Source organism: Geosmithia morbida (assembly GCF_012550715.1).
Source record: "Geosmithia morbida isolate 1262 chromosome Unknown scaffold_8, whole genome shotgun sequence".
Taxonomy (NCBI): domain Eukaryota; kingdom Fungi; phylum Ascomycota; class Sordariomycetes; order Hypocreales; family Bionectriaceae; genus Geosmithia; species Geosmithia morbida.
In genome coordinates this window covers 1-16,713 of record NW_023336195.1, presented here as the reverse complement: position 1 = coordinate 16,713, position 16,713 = coordinate 1, and the positions used below count along the sequence as shown (strand labels likewise).

Here is a 16,713-nt window from a genome sequence, read left to right as displayed (position 1 = left end):
GAACCGCGTGATCATGTGGCTCCAGGCTATTAACATATTGTATTGGTATATTCGTAGGTGATCAAACGAGCTGAGCTACTGAACAGAACCATTGACTAAAGAGAGAAACCCATTCTCGTCCTCTGTGATATCAAGCAATTCTGTAAGAAAATATATGTGAGGTTTTTCATGGAGCTAGGGTCTGAGGACCATTTCCTATATAAACTTAGCATTGGTGCAAGAAGAAGCATCACCACAAGACTCATAGAGGCTGAGCCAGCTGTCACCGCCGCATATCTCGCTCGCGTCCCCTCCGCATTGAAAATTGCATGAAGACAGACTCTCGACAGTTGTCTCGGGCTCACGCGTCGGCGGATAGGAGTTGCCGCACCAGCACTCTCGGCTGTACTCTGTCCCGGCATATTTCAGACTCTGCGACGCGCAATACTTGACACAGATCTCATTGGTCATTGTATCATTGTACAAGACTGCATCAGTCAACGTCCGTCCCAGGCCGTCCTCGACTCTCCTCTCTTCCGGGGCACACCCTATAAAGGCAAACCCTTCTTCCGTGAGGTCGGTGAAGGCATCCGGTACCGATGTAGCCGTTGCAGTGGCGCTGACCGTGGTTGACGTTCTCGTTGCGCTGCCAGTTGGAGAGGAGCCTGCGCCAGACCGGTCGACAATCATGGTGACCGGCATGCATGGCCTGTCAGGCGTGAAGGCTTTGAGCCTTTGTCAGAAACAAATCTCATCCGACATGTCCAAGATCAGCACCTACCCGGGTTGTTTGGGGGCGAATAACGGAACTCATATCTGTTGTCGGACGCTGATCGGACGCATATATGTCCTCCAGCAGGGCTTTCTTGTCGCATCGAAAACGCCAGCATGACTTGGAGATCGTCAGTATCCGGGTCGCAGCGGTACGTAGGTTTGAAGACGGCGCGGGGGTCGCCCCGGCTTGTCATGAACATTTTCGTCGTGTTATCAGCCAACTCATACTGTAATCTCAAGCGTTGATCAAAACGAGAAGGGATTAGAACACGATAATTCATCAGATCTCGGGAAAGATTCAAGGTATATCCGCACTTCTCCATTTATAACGGCAGTCAGAGCGCCTGTCTGCAAGAAACCTTGGTTCAGAACAAGGTCAAAAACAGAGTCACCTGCAGGGCTGAGATACAGATGCTGGTCCCCGCCACCAGCGGACCAGAGGTTCAAAAATCGGTTGTTGACGACTTCATAGTCGGGACTCTGGACCAGGATGCCGAAACCTTCGGTGATGTTGTCCCCTAGTGGGGTTCCCGGGATGTCGCAGGCGGCCGCGAGACCCAGAACAAGCAAAATTGCACCTATGCGAGATGTCATCGTGATTTGATGGTTCAAATTTCGAAACATTGACTTCGAGATTATACGGATGCGGTTCAGGCAGATAGATAGACAGCCCCAGAACCACTGTTTCGTCCGCAGTTCTCATAGCGGTATATATAAACAAAGCGGACAACAAAGCGAACAGATCAGGCTCGCATTTTTATTGATGGCCTGCAAATCTAAAATCTAATAGGGAATAAGAGGGAAGTATTGATAGCCTAAAGTACAGACGAAATATTGGTAATTCGCTGCAGTGTATAAATTTGTACCACACCCTTGAGCTCGCATGCAGAGTCAGACTTTGGCGTACTTATACGAAGGCCAAGCCACAAGCACTCATTCGCAATTGGCCGCTGATTATGCGCGGTCTCTTTCTTATACGAGGTCCGACCTTGTGTATGTGCACCGCAGGCGTTGAGCATTACAGGCAACCAGGCATCTTCCCTCCAATGCTTTTTCTTCAACATGTGTAGTTTCAGTGAGACCAAGATCTCAATATTGCATTACTATAATTACTATTTTGGCTGTATATGTGAACCCCAAAGAGGAAGGTTATAAGGGGGGGGAGGGGGTACACAAGTAATAATATACAATATTCATCATACCAGTTGACTAAACATCAACCAGTATACGCGGCGGGAAGAAAAGACTTCGAGATCAGTGCATGCAAGTGATCAAATCTGCGGAGTAATAATACCTGTAGGCATTGGGCTATGAACTCTGACTGATCTTCATTCTAAGCATCTGCCTAGGCCCAAGGAGGGGTAAGCGCAGATCTACCAGCTCAAGTCTTGGAGACTAAAAGACCCGAATAAATGTCTGAGCTAAACCACGTGTTCAATAGTCATGGTTGAACATGTGTGCCTTTTCACAGTAATCTGTACTTTATATCCCTTTCTGTCGCTACTACTACACGTTGTAGCTCTATTATCTGTCATAGCGATCAACAGAATGCGCTTCTTCCCCCAGTTATCAAAACGTAATTGCTTCATGACTCTGACGTACGAGTTGTGTTGGATCATTCGGCAGTCAGACGGAATACTAACCGTTGATTGCCGCTTGCCGACGTTGTTACTTATTCGGGGTGGAAACTCTCGCATCGCCATCGCCCTGACCGGTAATTTTCAGGGTTACGATTATCACATTATCTGCTCAGGGCATGATACATCTACACTCTCCTTGTAGGCACTCCCCCATACCTCTGAAAAGTGCCTTGTGCCGTTTTTTTCTCACATGCAAATCATACGAGTATTCCAATTCTCCGTATCGAGATCCGGATTGCAATTCCTAAGATACATTACTTGTTCGCCTTATATCGCATGATAGGTAACCGGACTGCACCACGGTTGCTACTTCATCGCATTACTTGAATGATGATAGTGGCATGGTCTGTGAGCCCAGGTATTGGCCGGCGGCAGCAAGTGGACCTTCCACTATCTCACTATCTCCAACAACTCCACCCTCACTCCATGTCTAATAGATCTGCGCATGTCATTACTCGATCAAATGCTTCCCAATTGGTCTGATAACGGGGGTTTCCAGGTAATTTTCGAGAGCCCCAGGGGAGCCGAAAGCGGAGTCAGCTTCCCAAACGGGCACCCTGGATGCAGATGGCTTCCCCGCGTCCTAGCTTCGTCTAAAAGACCATATAAATAACATCGTCCCCCTCGAAGACAGGCTAGCCAGAAAGTCCGGTTGCACAGAGACAAATGAAACCATGAAAAGAACCGATATCGAAAAGGTGGCATCGGAATCGGGGGGCAAGCCCCGTGTCATCGGCGCGGCTCCTGATATCCACCATGGAACGACAGACGCCGCCCACGTCAATGCGTCGGGCCACGTCCAGGAACTCGAGCGAAATTTTGGCCTCGTGTCCCTTGCTGGACTGGGCCTTACAACTGGAAATGTCTGGCCGGCCATTGGCGGGTCTATCCTTGTCGCCATCTTCAATGGAGGACCCCCTGGCGTTCTGTACGAGTTCCTCGTCGTCTCCTTCTTCTACTGGAATGTTGCTGCGAGCATAGCCGAGCTTGCCAGCGCCATCCCCTCCGCGGCAGGAGTCTATCACTGGGCCTCGGTCACCCCTGGTGTGGAAAAGGGCCGCACGATCGGCTTCTTTGCCGGCTGGTGGAACTACCTGGCCTTCGTGACCGGACTGTCTAGCATGACGTCCATCTTTGCAAATACCGTGGTGCAGATGTATGCCATCAACCACCCCAGCTTCGTTGTCGAGAATTGGCATGTCTTTGTTGCATATGCCTTGTCGACTTGGACGGCCTGCGCGGTTGTTTGCTTCGGCAACCGTATCGTTCCGCTCTTGAACAATGCCGGGTTGATTGCCATTATTTCAGGCTTCTTCATCAGCATCGTCGTTGTCGCCGTCATGCCCGGTCGCGGTGGCCGTGCGCCCCATGCCTCGTCGGCATTCGTCTGGTCCGACTGGACTGCCGACATCGGGTACCCAGACGGCTTCGTGTTCGTGACGGGCATGCTCAACGGCGCATTTGGCGTGGGCGCCACCGACGTTGTAACACACCTTGCCGAGGAGATTCCCAACCCTCAACGCAACATCCCGCTCGCCATGCTCATGCAGTATGGGATCGGCTTCGTCACCGGATTCTCCTACCTCATCGCCATCATGTATGCCATCAGCGACTACGACGGGCTTTTCGAGTCTTCGTACCCCATCGCAGACATCTATCGCCAGGCAACGGGGTCCGCTGCTGGCGCGACAGGCCTACTGTCCCTCGTCATGATCTGCATGGCCTTCAGTGTCATTGGAGAATATACTTGTACTGGCCGTGCACTTTGGGCATTGGCTCGTGACGGTGCTACGCCTTTCCCGAAAGTCCTGGGTCGCGTGGATGATAGGCTGCATATGCCGCTCTGGTCCACGGTCGTGTCTGGCGTGCTTGCTACCATCCTCGGAGTCATCTATGTGGGAAGCGCAACAGCCTTTAATGCCCTTGTTGGCAGTTACGTGCTTACATCGACAAGCTCATATCTGGCTGCAATCTTGCCGAATCTTCTTACCGGCCGCAAGAACATTGAGTACGGCCCATTCCGCATGCGTGGCTGGGTTGGCGTCGTTGTCAACTCCATTGCTTGTGTGTACATGGTGGTGTGGTTCGTAATCTACTGCTTCCCGTACTCCCTGCCTACAGACGCCCAGTCGATGAACTACTCGTCACTGATCTGGGGTGCTTTCACAATCCTTTTTGCTCTGTGGTGGTTCTTCGGTGCGCGGAAGAACTACAAGGGTCCTGGTACAACGGGAAGCCCGGGTGTTTCTGTGGAGGCTTACAAGGAACAATAGGCGATGCAAATCTAAGGCTTGGCCGACGCCTGCAACGTCATACTTGGTGAAATCACGAGTTTCTGGTTTAGATACACTGAAACGTAGACGGAGAATATACCCATAGAGAGTTATGAATTGAAGCGAGCATTATTCACGACTATGAAGGACATTGGGCTAGAAGAGAATAACTATTCAATGCGCCTAAGTTATGTATCTACCGCCATTTCCCGGTTCTTGCTGAGTGGATTTTTCCATTAACAAAGGCTATGAGACACAGACAATTGCAAGAAAACCAATACTGTATAATGCGGTGCAGTCTGCAGGAAGAATTATGTATGGATGACTGCATCTACCGCATGGCTCTGAGCAACGGAGTCTTCCTCATGACCATGCATATAACGCAGGTTTGCATGGGAAATTATCACCACATCAATACAGCAAGGTAAATCTACCTAGAACAAGACATAATATTGCGCTGGCCTAGCCCACTGGGTGCCTTTCAAAGTTGAAGCAGGCCCCGGAAAGGCGCGGGGGTAGTACCTTTTCCTTTCTTTCGCGGATTTCTGTTTATGCTACATGTTGGATGATGTACAGTATTTGCTAGTGCCACTGGATGCTATACTCTCACGTCCCTAGAATACAGCTGGGAGTCCGAAGGTCGATAATGGCCAAATGAGGATGAGGAGGCAGCATGCATCCTCCGGCATTTCGTGGCTTTGAGGATCATTACATGCATGCCATTGTTTATCAAACGACGCGTACGGAGTAATCGTACCATTGAATCTGTCCCCACACCGTCTCCACCGGTATCTATTCTGGCTTTATCTTTTGACACCTGCATGCAGACAAGTCCCAAAAGTGCCGGCACTTGTCCCTCTTTATCCCAAAGGCTCTGACTCTGTGAATGCATTGCCAGTTGATGTATGCGATATTCCTATAGGGGATGTGATTCAAATGATCAGGCGCTGCACTGAGTCAATTGTACCTCCAAGCTCAAGATTCAATGTGCTATTTGACCAGCGGAAAGCTGCTCTGTGAGACAGTGTGTCATACGCGTCAATAAAAGGTCGAATTTAGGAACCTGTACGGGATATCCGGCCGGCCTTCTTTAAGGCACCATGCCGAATGCAGTAAGAAACCCTCCCTTGCATCTTCCTGGCAGATCCTCGTACAAGAGAGTGAGTGAATCAGATAAGAGGTTGGAATCAAGACAGCCGCTTCCCCACTCCTATAGTGGTTCCAATCGAGATGTAAAAGGATCGCATGAGAAGCTGCTTTGGTCCCGGAAGACTTCAGCTTTCTCGGTAACCTGGGCACCTGGGCACCACGCACAATCCGAAATGCGCACCTTTTCAATGTTCAAGGCGGCTGCCATCGCAGCGTTCTGTGATGGCGTTATCGCAGGTGTGGCACGTCAGCAGAGGGATGAGGGAACCTGCAAAAAGACGACCGTCGCTATACTGTAAGTTACCCGAAAAGGAAATGTGCTATGACGGCGTGTAATTGACTAGGTTTTAGAGGAGGTGGCATGGCCGGTATCTCAGCGGCAGTGAGTTCCATTCAATGTTTTTCAACCTTAGACAGAAAGCGAGGGCTAACACCAGATCCAGCAAGCACTGCACAATGCATCCATCTCGGATTTCCTAATACTCGAATACCAGGATCGCGTTGGAGGCCGTGTCAAGAGCACTGAATTCGGACAACGAGAGGACGGTTCGCCATATATAATAGAACTAGGGGCCAATTGGGTAGGCTTATTTCACCATTCGCTATTCTTTTGACCGTCAGCTAACGTTTCCAAGGTGCAAGGGTTGGGTACCCCCGATGGCGCAGAAAATCCCGTCTGGACATTTGTTAGCGGAAGATTCTCCTTTGTGGTGCTATGAAACCAAGCGCTGACAGGATTTTAGGCCAAGAAATACGACCTGAAGACTGTGTATTCGGATTATGATTCAATCCTGACCTACAATGCCTCTGGATATGCCGACTACAGTCATCTTGTAGACGAATGCTACGAGGCTATCCAAGAGATGACACTCGAGGCGGGCCACATGCTCACTGAGAATATCCAAGACCGCAGCGCGCGCTCTGGGCTTGCCATGGCGGGATGGAACCCTGAGCATTCTGACATGGAAGCCCAAGCGGCCGAGCTATGGAACTGGGGTGAGTAAGGCCTGATGATGCGTTTGGTTCCAATCGACTGACGGTTGGTAGACTTTGAGTCGGCCTATCCGCCCGACGAATCGTCCATGATTTTCGGCACGGCAAACGACAACCTCACCTTCAGCCAGTTCAGCGACGCCAACAACCTCGTCATTGATCCGCGGGGATACAGTGCTATTATTGAGGGCGAAGCGGGCACCTTTCTCAAGAAGGACGATGAGAGGCTCCTGCTCAACACCAAGATTAATAACATTAAGTACTCAAGCGATGGGGTGACCATCTTCGATGACGAGGGGGGCTGCGTGACTGCCGCATATGCCATCTGCACATTCTCACTTGGCGTTCTCCAGAACAAGGACGTCTCCTTTGAGCCGGAGCTACCGAAGTGGAAAGAGGAGTCCATCTACGGGTTCGACATGGGCACCTACACCAAGGTCTTCTACCAGTTCAACGAGACATTCTGGCCCGAAGAGACTCAGTATCTCCTATATGCCTCGCCCGAGAAGCGTGGTCACTGGTCTCTCTGGCAGCCGCTTACGCCGCAGGGATTCATGCCGGGGTCCAACATAATTTTTGCTACCGTCTTCAATGATGAATCCTACAGACTGGAACAGATGTCAGACGAAGAGGCTATGGAGGAGGGGCTGGAGGCGCTACGCAAGATGTTCCCCGACAAGGAAATCCCGCAACCGACGGCATTCAACTACCCGCGCTGGACCAAGACGCCATGGGCTCACGGAAGCTACGCCAACTGGCCTATAGGTACCACCCTCGAGATGCACGCCAACCTGCGAGCCAACGTTGACAGACTGTGGTTTGCTGGAGAGGCTACCAGCGCTGGATATTTTGGCTTTTTGCACGGAGCTTGGTTTGAAGGCCGCGAAGCTGGCATGCAGGTGTCTGGACTTCTGAAGAACGAATGCGTTGAGGTCTACGCGGGCGAGAATCAGTGTGGTACCCGGGTTCATTACCCCGATCTTCAGGGGACAACGCCTCTAGATCATTATAATGTCGATAACGGTTGGCCGCTAGACAGTCTATCATACTGATCCCCTCAGAGGATACGTAAGTATGCACTGGCATTATCTTGAAAGACTCTGCCGTTGAGAATAGAATAGGATGGGGAGGAGGTGGTGTGTTATCTATGCCTAACAAGGTAATAAAGAGAGTATCTCTACTTGCACCCTCAATCATGATGAGACTTGTTCATTGTACTGTCGGGCGATTTCTGGGTAGCCCTAACCGACGGTCGAGTGTTGGTTCCGATCATGTCTGGCCCCATGAAGACTGCGCATAAAGAGGGAAGAAACGACATGCATCGAGCGTTCGTGACCTCGTATCGTGATGATAAGTTTAACACATGGCAGAAAGTAGCCGTGGCATACTTTATGATTTGTTTGTGATACCGATAACTCTCCTGGACAGCGGCCGAGGTTGATATTGTGCCGCAATCAACTGCTCTCGTTGTTTACCAGGAGAGGCTCACGAACGCTTCCTGGAGCCGCAGTGAACCTGGACTTTCTGCGGTCGCTACGAATCTTCAAGTAAAAGGCTGAGGCAACGACTACCCAGTAGACGTTGTAAGATACGACGGAACCTACTGTCGCCGAGTTCTGCCAACCTAGGACCGCATTGAAAATTCCCCAAAATCCGCCGCCTTCAAGGTCGGGGTTGCAGCACTGAATCGCCAGAATTAATAAGCGAGTCTGATGGTGGATGACAATCGGCAAACTTACATTCACATGCCACACGCTGTTGCGGATGTCGTACGACCCAGGTCCTGACCCAAGTTCTGCTGCATCACCACCCACTATCTTGTTCCATTGATGCGCTTCCAGGTGCCACACTCCCTTTGAGAAGAGGCCGGCAGCAATCAGATAAAGTAAGCACGTCGGCAGTAGTAAGAAATTCTGCACAGAAGTAACACTCCTCCCCCTGTATAAGGTGTGAGCACGTGGCGTCAATGTGCAGAAGGGGTGGACATGGGACATACTTGTAGATGAAGAAGCTAATGAAGATGCCAACGACCGTGCCAGCTATTACTGACAGCGGAATAGATGAGGCTGGGGAGGTGGCGATGACGCCTGCGATGAAGATGACGGCCTCGAAGCCCTCCCTGAGAATGGTGATGAAAGGTAGGATAAACAGGGCGTATTTGTTTCCCGCGTTAGAAATTTGCCCAAAGAGAGAACCGGATGTGTCCGTGGTCCTCTCAGCCTCCACGGCCCTGGATAACTTCGAACGCCATGCCTTTTCAAACTTGCCGACGCGGAGAAAGACGGCACCCATGACGGTGATGATGAGAGAGGCCAAGAGAGAGAAGACACCCTCCCAAATGTCCTCGGCACTGCCCATAGTCTCTTCGACAAGACCGCGGAATCCGATGACGATGACGGCTCCTGCTCCAAAGCAAAGCGCGGCACCTGATATGGTACCCAGCCAGACCTAGACATGCGCCGTCAGACGTTGAAGTGTGATCCACGGACAGGTATGGCTTCAAACCTGACGGGTCAGCGCATTTCGCAATCTCGAATCGCTGCCGAGGCTATCTGATTTATCCAGCATTGCCAGGAGAACCGAGACGATGATGCCTGCTTCCAAAGCTTCACGGAAGCTGATGAAGAAAACTGGAAGCGGAATGAGTGGTTTGGAAGACTTCAATCAAGGGCTAATGAGTGGCGTTACCTGGCATTGAAAATAGGTCGTGCATCTTGGCTCGTAAGCCCCTTGTGGCAAGGCAGTGTGGTATATGAATAGATGCGTATGTTAGGCCGCTGGGAATTCGTTCCGGGTTTGGAGTGTTTTTTTTTCTTTGAGGGAATATCGGTTCAGGTACCGAAACGGCCAGCGTGAGGAGGGTTGGATTCAAATGGGCCGGATATCCGAAACGCGGCTCGGCCAAAAAGTGAGACTTGGCAGCAGATCAGATAAGAAAGTAAAAGAGGGGCCATCGCAAATATTCAGGTGATATCAGCGAATTAAATCGTCGCGCCCTGCCCTGCTTTGAAGAAGTTCTCACATAATTACTCCGCAATCCGCAACCGGAGACGACGATAATTCCACAATCACGAGGTCAACGAGCCTCGTCGCTGTGAGGGTTTTAGGTGCCATTCATCTCAACACCGAAGTGGTTGTGCGCCTCACTCCAGTCGACTGCGACGACGGCAACCATTCTGACCGGAAATGGCCAGGTTCTCACTTAAATCCATCACCCCAGCCTTGTTGCTAGGGGGTTTATTTCCAGCGGCCCCAGTTAACTCGAAGACGATTGTCCACAACTTCACGGTCGGTTGGGTTACAGCCAATCCTGACGGAGCCTTTGATCGACCTACGATTGGCGTCAATGGACAATGGCCACCACCGCTCATCACAGGTGCTGTTGGCGATCACCTGTCGCTGACTCTACGCAATGATCTTGGTGACGCCAGCACGAGCTTGCATTTTCACGGATTTCCTCAAAATGGGACTACTCACATGGATGGCGCAGTGGGAGTGACACAGTGTGCCGTGCCACCTGGGGAAGTATTCACATACGAGATTCAGGTTCGTAGTTGTACCAATATATCGCGTGGCGTTAAAATGCTGAACTTTTTTTTGGGAAGCTCCAACGACCCGGGACATACTGGTACCACGCGCACAACGATGGTCAATATCCGGACGGCCTTCGAGGCCCGATTGTCATCCAAGACCCAGATGGTCCCTATGAGGATAGCTATGACGACGAGATCATCCTCACCTTGTCCGACTGGTATCACAGGCCCATGAAGGATCTCATCAAGGACTTCATAAATGTTGAGAACCCTACTGGTGCGGAGCCTGTACCGCAAGCCGCACTCATGAATGACACTCAAGGACTTCAAGTCAAAGTTCTGCCTGGCAAAACATACTTGGTCCGGATTGTCAACATGGGGGCATTTGCTGCGCATTATCTCTGGTTTGAGGGACATCAGATGCGTATCGTCGAGGTTGATGGTGTCTGGACGGAGGAGGCATATGCCGACAGGCTTTATATCACACCAGCCCAACGGTACAGCGTTCTCTTGACGACCAAAAACAGCGACTCGGAAAATTTCCCCATTATTTCCGCTATGGACCAGGAACTGTTTGACATTATCCCCGAAGACTTCAACCCAAACGTCACCGGTTGGCTAGTATATGACGACGCAGAGCCGCTCTCTCCGGCGTCATTCCCTGACGAGCTCGACTCCTTTGATGATTTTGACCTGGTCCCCTACGATGGATTGGAGATTCTTGACCACGTTGACCACACGATACAACTCGACGTTACCATGGAAAACCTAGGTGATGGAGCAAATTAGTACGTGAACAATCACGATGAGACTGGATACTTCTGACCTCTCTATAGTGCCTTCTTCAGCGACGTCACATACGTCGCGCCCAAGGTCCCATCGCTGTATACTGCATTAAGTGTCGGTACCGAGAATGCCTCGGATCCGCGCCCGTATGGATTGTATACCATCCCCCACATTCTTGAACACGGCCAAGTCATTGAGATTGTCCTCAATAATGAAGATGATGGGAAACACCCTTTCCACCTGCACGGTCACAACTTCCAGCTAGTGCATCGGTCGGAACCAGATGCTGGTGCTTTCAAAGGTGACATCGTTTCCATTTCCCGGGCTCCAGTTCGCCGAGACACGGTATACGTTGAACCGAACGGCAACATCGTCCTACGCTTTCGGTCCGACAATCCCGGAATCTGGCTGTTCCATTGTCATATCGAGTGGCACATGGACCAAGGTCTGGTTGCCACTTTCGTGGAAGCTCCCGAGATGCTACAGAAACTGGATATACCGAAAGCTCACTTTGATATTTGCCACGCCGCCGGGGTACCTACGGTCGGAAACGCGGCAGGTAACACGAAGGATGTCTTTGACATGAGCGGACAAAACAAGCCTCCGAAGCCCCTTCCGGCCGGTTTTACTCCCAAGGGGTACATTGCCATGTTTTTCAGCAGTGTAGCTGCCATTATGGGATTGACGATGCTTTACTGGTTAGTCCTGTTTCGAATTCTCAATGGCGAGATCAGCCTGCTAACATATCCTCAATTTTCACCGTCATAGGTACAGCGCATTTGATCCCGAATGGAGCGAAGACGATGCGGAATCACGATCTCAATTGGATAGCAATAGCGAGTAACGAAATAAATCTCAAAGGTATAAAGATAGAGCATAACTCACACATCAAACCCCCGTTTACCTGCCAAACTGCAAATGGTAATGTGCACCTCGAGATCTTCGTTATGGATTTTGTGATACTAGTATCAGTAACAATGACCACCGCCGGTCCAGGTAGACATGTCCATGGCGGTGGCTACAGTCCACTTTCCAGCACATTTGGTCTTGCTGCCGACACAACATTTACCAAGTAGGAACCACGACGACCCAGGATAGCATCGTGACTGCAAACATGACACAAAGATAGGCTCGATGTATGCATGAGTCTCAGGATCATATCTCTCCACCTACATGATATAGATGTCTTAGTCTCACCGTTTTCGCTAAATGTAAAATCCTCTGTTTATGTTAGACTGAAATATTAGGGTATATCCGGGCAATGCAGTTCATCCATATAGATGTAGCGACCTCGCATCTCAACTTCTCAAGCACCGAGCCGAAGTGGGATTGCCTCGCCGCAATTTCTAGGTAGAGGGCGCCGTAGGAAAAACCCATCTTGCCACATGGCAAGTGTCGTTAGGATATTCGATATAGGCAGTATCATCACATCGCGCTACCGGCATCATCACGCTAAAACCGCCCGCAAGCCACATCTTAGGGTCGACACGGGCTGTTTTTAAAGACATTGTTGTATTGGGTGGAGTAAAAGAATGGGACTATGATTTCCTCTACACAAATAAGTGTAGGGAGCAAAATGGAATGTCACCGTCCCCTGAAGCATCGATTTTTCGGACAATGTTTGTTCCAGAACCCGGACAAAAGTACGCAATGCCCCCAAAGCCTGTATTGCCAGTCCACATATCCTCGGCATATCAACAAATAGGGGGACATTGGGGTAATATTACAGACACGAGTGAGTACTCCGTACATAACTTCGTCCAACGCTTCAACTCATTTTGTATCGGCCGACCATACCACCGTCACCCGTACTTGACTTCATCTCGACTCTCGTATTAAGAAAAGCTAGATAATGTTTGCCTGAACCAGGTCCATAGTGTAGTAGCTACGGGATATAAGACCTATTACTAGGTGGCTACGTTTTCAATATCCCAGTAGACAGCCGCTTATTCAAGACTTTCCCAGTATGCCATCTTGATTCAAACAGGTATACGGCTCACGTTTAAAGGGTTGACTAGTAGGTCACTTTGGGGTATGCCAGAAGAATATACACGTAGAAAATATCCACTAGTCAGACACATCAGGAGAATACCATGTACACAGTACCAGTCAAGCCAGGCCAATACTGCTGACATATTTTCCTTGTCAATATTACTAACAAGATCTGCACAACATGGTTGGCTGAGGCTGCTACTAATTGAGGTCTCTCAAGATCCCCCCCCCCTCTATCACAATACGGATGCTTGTAGAATTCATCGGCAAGCTTTACGGTATGAAAGGATGGACGATAGACAGTATCAGTCGGGTCTTGGGAGAAGATAGAGACAGGCAACGATCAAGCGAATCGGCCGCTCTGTGTTATTTCTTCCAACTGACAACGATTACCGCCAAGGATCGCAAGTATGGTCAAAGGGTCCCCTTAGCATTCGCCTCATTATAAGCTGAGTCTTTTTGCCCTCTAATGTCATGGTATCTCAACTGCATGCCTACCGACGGCAAAACCTACCGGACACATGTATGCAGCTGCGGCGGCCCCATCTAGAGCTACTCGTAGATTGAGCCCAGTTGCTGATCCGGGGTGGCCTGTAGTGGATCCCGGGGCTGAAAGTGGTAATGGTCGCCGAATGATAGCTCTTTATGGATCAACCTCCATGTGGCCTCGGCCAGTGTTCATCCGATGAGTATTTGAAATAAGAGGCAATCCCGCAATCACAACTTCTTTCCCTCCATTTACTCTGCATACCAGAGCGAGCGCTGTGACGAACTGCTAAAAGCCCAACAATGTCCCCCGTGCGCAGAATCTTCGGCCGACTGCCTCTCCCTTCGATGCTGCTACGGCAATCGAAATCAACACGCCCGGTTGGGATTGGAAGGCAGAGTCTCAGCACTCACCGATCGACGAGGACAGGCTCTTCACATATACGAGAAAACCGCGACAGACCACGGATACAAGGTAACGACGTGGTATTGGCAGTTGCAGCCGCACTACTACTGGTACGTCGAATTGGGCAATGACTCATGCCGAATGATACGACGGTAATTTAACAATTGCAACTACAGGGTACGGCAACCGCGTCAGGATTATGGGCGACTCCAACAGCTTTCCACAATGTCGCGAGTACTCCCGACACAAAGGCCGAGAACAGGACGATTCCCTTTGACGAAGTTCAGAAGCATAAAGATGCGGACGACTGCTGGGTAGTTATTGATGTGAGCCTAAAATCCCCCCCCCCCCCTCTCCCCGATTCCTAGCCTTATAAACAACGAATGAACAGAAGGAGGACAGTTTCTAATGAATAAGAAAGGGAATGGTCTACGACATGACGGATTTCCTCGCACGTCATCCCGGGGGAGCTAATGCCATATTAGCAGAGGCCGGGAAAGACGTCAGGTTCGTATATTGATTGGATGTTGGCTTTTTTATTTCTTTCTTTTATTGAAGACTAACCAAAAGTTGTGACCGCACGCAGTCGTTTATTCTCCATGCTCCACGCGCCAGATGCCCTGAGCTCACTTCCGGAAGAGTACTGCGTAGGGCCTGTTGACATGACGACCCTTCCGGCCGAGGAAGAGGATCTGTCTGAAGAGGATGCTGCGCGGATAGACGCTCGAGACGAAATGCCAACAGCTGATGCGATGCTCTTACTCAGCGACTTTGAGTTCTGGGCCGAGCGAACTCTGGGAAAAGCGGCATGGGCGTACTACCGGAGCGCATCGGATCAAGAAGCCAGTAAGTCGTAGCATTCAATGTACTCCAAGGTGTGCAGCGGCTAAAACACATTTCTCTTAGCATTTCACGAGAACGCGAATGCGTATAAGAGATACTTCTTTCGGCCACGCATCCTGCGCGACATGTCACACGGAGATATGGAGACGTCTATTGTTGGGATTCCAGTGTCAATGCCTGTCGTTATCTCGCCGGCTGCCATGGCGAAGCTCGGCCATCCGTTGGGCGAGGTCAATCTGACTAGGGCGGCCGGAACAGCGGGTGTTGTTCAAATTGTAAGTCTTTAGGAGATTCGGGTGAACAATCAGGTCAACAAACAATAACATCGAATGTGGTAGATCTCTGCAAATGCCAGCTGTAGTCTGGAAGAGATCTTCGAGTCTAGAACAGATGACCACCAGCCCTTGTTCTACCAGGTGAGAACCAAAACAAGACATCCAACAGCGACTGGGTAGGCTCTCTTCTGACCTATCTGAGCCTTCAAGGTTTACTTGAACAAAGACAGGAAACAGTCCGAACAGGTCATCCAAAAGGCTGAACGCCTCGGCGCCAAGGCTATCGTCTTTACTGTCGACGTCATGAGGCAGACGAAGCGAACGATGGACGTTCGAGCCAAACTAGAAGCCTCACCCCCTAAGAAAAATGACGACGGGCCAAAACAGAAGAGCGTCTCCGAGAGCATCTCCGGATACCAGGACTGGAACCTGACCTGGGGAGATATTGACTTTATCAGGGTAAGCGACACATTCAACACTAGAAACCGCTCGTCGTAAGTCGAAATGCAGCTCTGACCGATCTGAAGGGCATCACCAAACTTCCCATAATAGTTAAGGGGGTTCAGTCCGTCGAAGATGTTCAGCTCTGCGTCAACCATGGCGTAGAGGGTGTGATCTTGGTACGTTATAGCCTGAAATATCGATACGGAAAGAGATGTCTAATACTTTCCTAGTCAAACCACGGAGGCCGACAGGCCGACTATGCGCCCGCACCGATTGATATACTCTATGAGCTACGTGTCCACCAGCCCCATCTATTCAGCCAAATAGACGTCATGGTCGATGGTGGCATTCGCTCTGGTGCCGACGTGGTGAAGGCACTGGCCCTCGGTGCGAAGGCGGTGGGACTTGGACGTCCTTTTATGTATGCGAACGGCACGCATGGCGAGGAAGGTGTTTCTAGAGCACTTGAAAGTATGTACCTACCCCGATTTCATATTGACATTGACTACACCAATAGGTGCTCAGCTACCGAACAGAAAACATTGCATCATGTACTAATATACAACCATAGTACTGCAAGAAGAAATAACCAACACGATGCGTAATGTCGGTGCCAACACGATCAAGGATCTTAAACCCAGTATGGTTGGCCCAGCAGGCCCTTGGGTTGGTGCGAATCGGCCGCCGTATGTGGATAATTAGGGAAGGGCGTCGACGTGGTGTTCAATATTGTTTCATATATATCAATTTTTCGTTACGTCTAACATACTAGATCCGCGCATTTTATTATTCAAATAGGTTTTTTCCTATATAAACTCTAGCCCTATATATCCTAATAGAGGGGTTAAAATAGGTATATAGATATACTCTATAAATTATAAGAAAAATATATAAAAAATTAAAATATAAAGATTGTAGTAAAAGAATAAGTATGCCTAACTATTACGACCCGTTATGCGACCTTCACGTGCACCCCACATTTTCTTACTTATCGACACCCTCACTTACACGCGATTATACCGATTTAATAATAATCGCCACGAATCACCCTAACATCCTAGATCCGCGCATTTTAATATTAAAATGGTTTTTTTCCTATATAAACTCTCGACCTATATATCTAGATAGGGGGATTAAAAT

General features: G+C 49.9%; 6 protein-coding genes across 6 annotated transcripts; 4 read left to right on the top strand and 2 right to left on the bottom strand.

Annotated features, from left to right (window-relative positions):
• Positions 1-195: 195 nt before the first annotated feature.
• Positions 196-1,347, bottom strand: GMORB2_7238 (uncharacterized protein; the record flags this gene model as incomplete). The annotated part of the gene is made up of 3 exons (XM_035469203.1): positions 196-704; positions 761-980; positions 1,069-1,347. The coding sequence occupies 3 exons, from the start codon at positions 1,345-1,347 to the stop codon at positions 196-198; spliced, it is 1,008 nt and encodes a 335-aa protein (XP_035320898.1).
• Positions 1,348-3,067: 1,720 nt separating this feature from the next.
• On the top strand, positions 3,068-4,666 carry GMORB2_7237 (Amino acid permease; the record flags this gene model as incomplete). The annotated part of the gene is made up of 1 exon (XM_035469202.1): positions 3,068-4,666. The coding sequence occupies one exon, from the start codon at positions 3,068-3,070 to the stop codon at positions 4,664-4,666; it is 1,599 nt and encodes a 532-aa protein (XP_035320897.1).
• Positions 4,667-5,988: 1,322 nt separating this feature from the next.
• On the top strand, positions 5,989-7,860 carry GMORB2_7236 (polyamine oxidase; the record flags this gene model as incomplete). Its single annotated transcript, XM_035469201.1, has 6 exons — positions 5,989-6,110; positions 6,167-6,197; positions 6,259-6,361; positions 6,437-6,501; positions 6,559-6,811; positions 6,863-7,860. 6 exons carry the CDS (start codon positions 5,989-5,991, stop codon positions 7,858-7,860), a joined length of 1,572 nt encoding a protein of 523 aa, XP_035320896.1.
• Positions 7,861-8,262: 402 nt separating this feature from the next.
• On the bottom strand, positions 8,263-9,521 carry GMORB2_7235 (high-affinity iron transporter; the record flags this gene model as incomplete). Its single annotated transcript, XM_035469200.1, has 5 exons — positions 8,263-8,490; positions 8,548-8,746; positions 8,805-9,256; positions 9,314-9,438; positions 9,497-9,521. 5 exons carry the CDS (start codon positions 9,519-9,521, stop codon positions 8,263-8,265), a joined length of 1,029 nt encoding a protein of 342 aa, XP_035320895.1.
• A 473-nt stretch (positions 9,522-9,994) lies between these two features.
• GMORB2_7234 (iron transport multicopper oxidase) lies at positions 9,995-11,895 on the top strand (the record flags this gene model as incomplete). The annotated part of the gene is made up of 3 exons (XM_035469199.1): positions 9,995-10,354; positions 10,414-11,129; positions 11,178-11,895. The coding sequence occupies 3 exons, from the start codon at positions 9,995-9,997 to the stop codon at positions 11,893-11,895; spliced, it is 1,794 nt and encodes a 597-aa protein (XP_035320894.1).
• Positions 11,896-14,447: 2,552 nt separating this feature from the next.
• Positions 14,448-16,131, top strand: GMORB2_7233 (L-lactate dehydrogenase (cytochrome); the record flags this gene model as incomplete). The annotated part of the gene is given in 8 exon segments (XM_035469198.1): positions 14,448-14,518; positions 14,598-14,857; positions 14,918-15,129; positions 15,193-15,270; positions 15,340-15,588; positions 15,657-15,749; positions 15,804-16,090; positions 16,110-16,131. 8 exon segments carry the CDS (start codon positions 14,448-14,450, stop codon positions 16,129-16,131), a joined length of 1,272 nt encoding a protein of 423 aa, XP_035320893.1.
• Positions 16,132-16,713: the final 582 nt, after the last annotated feature.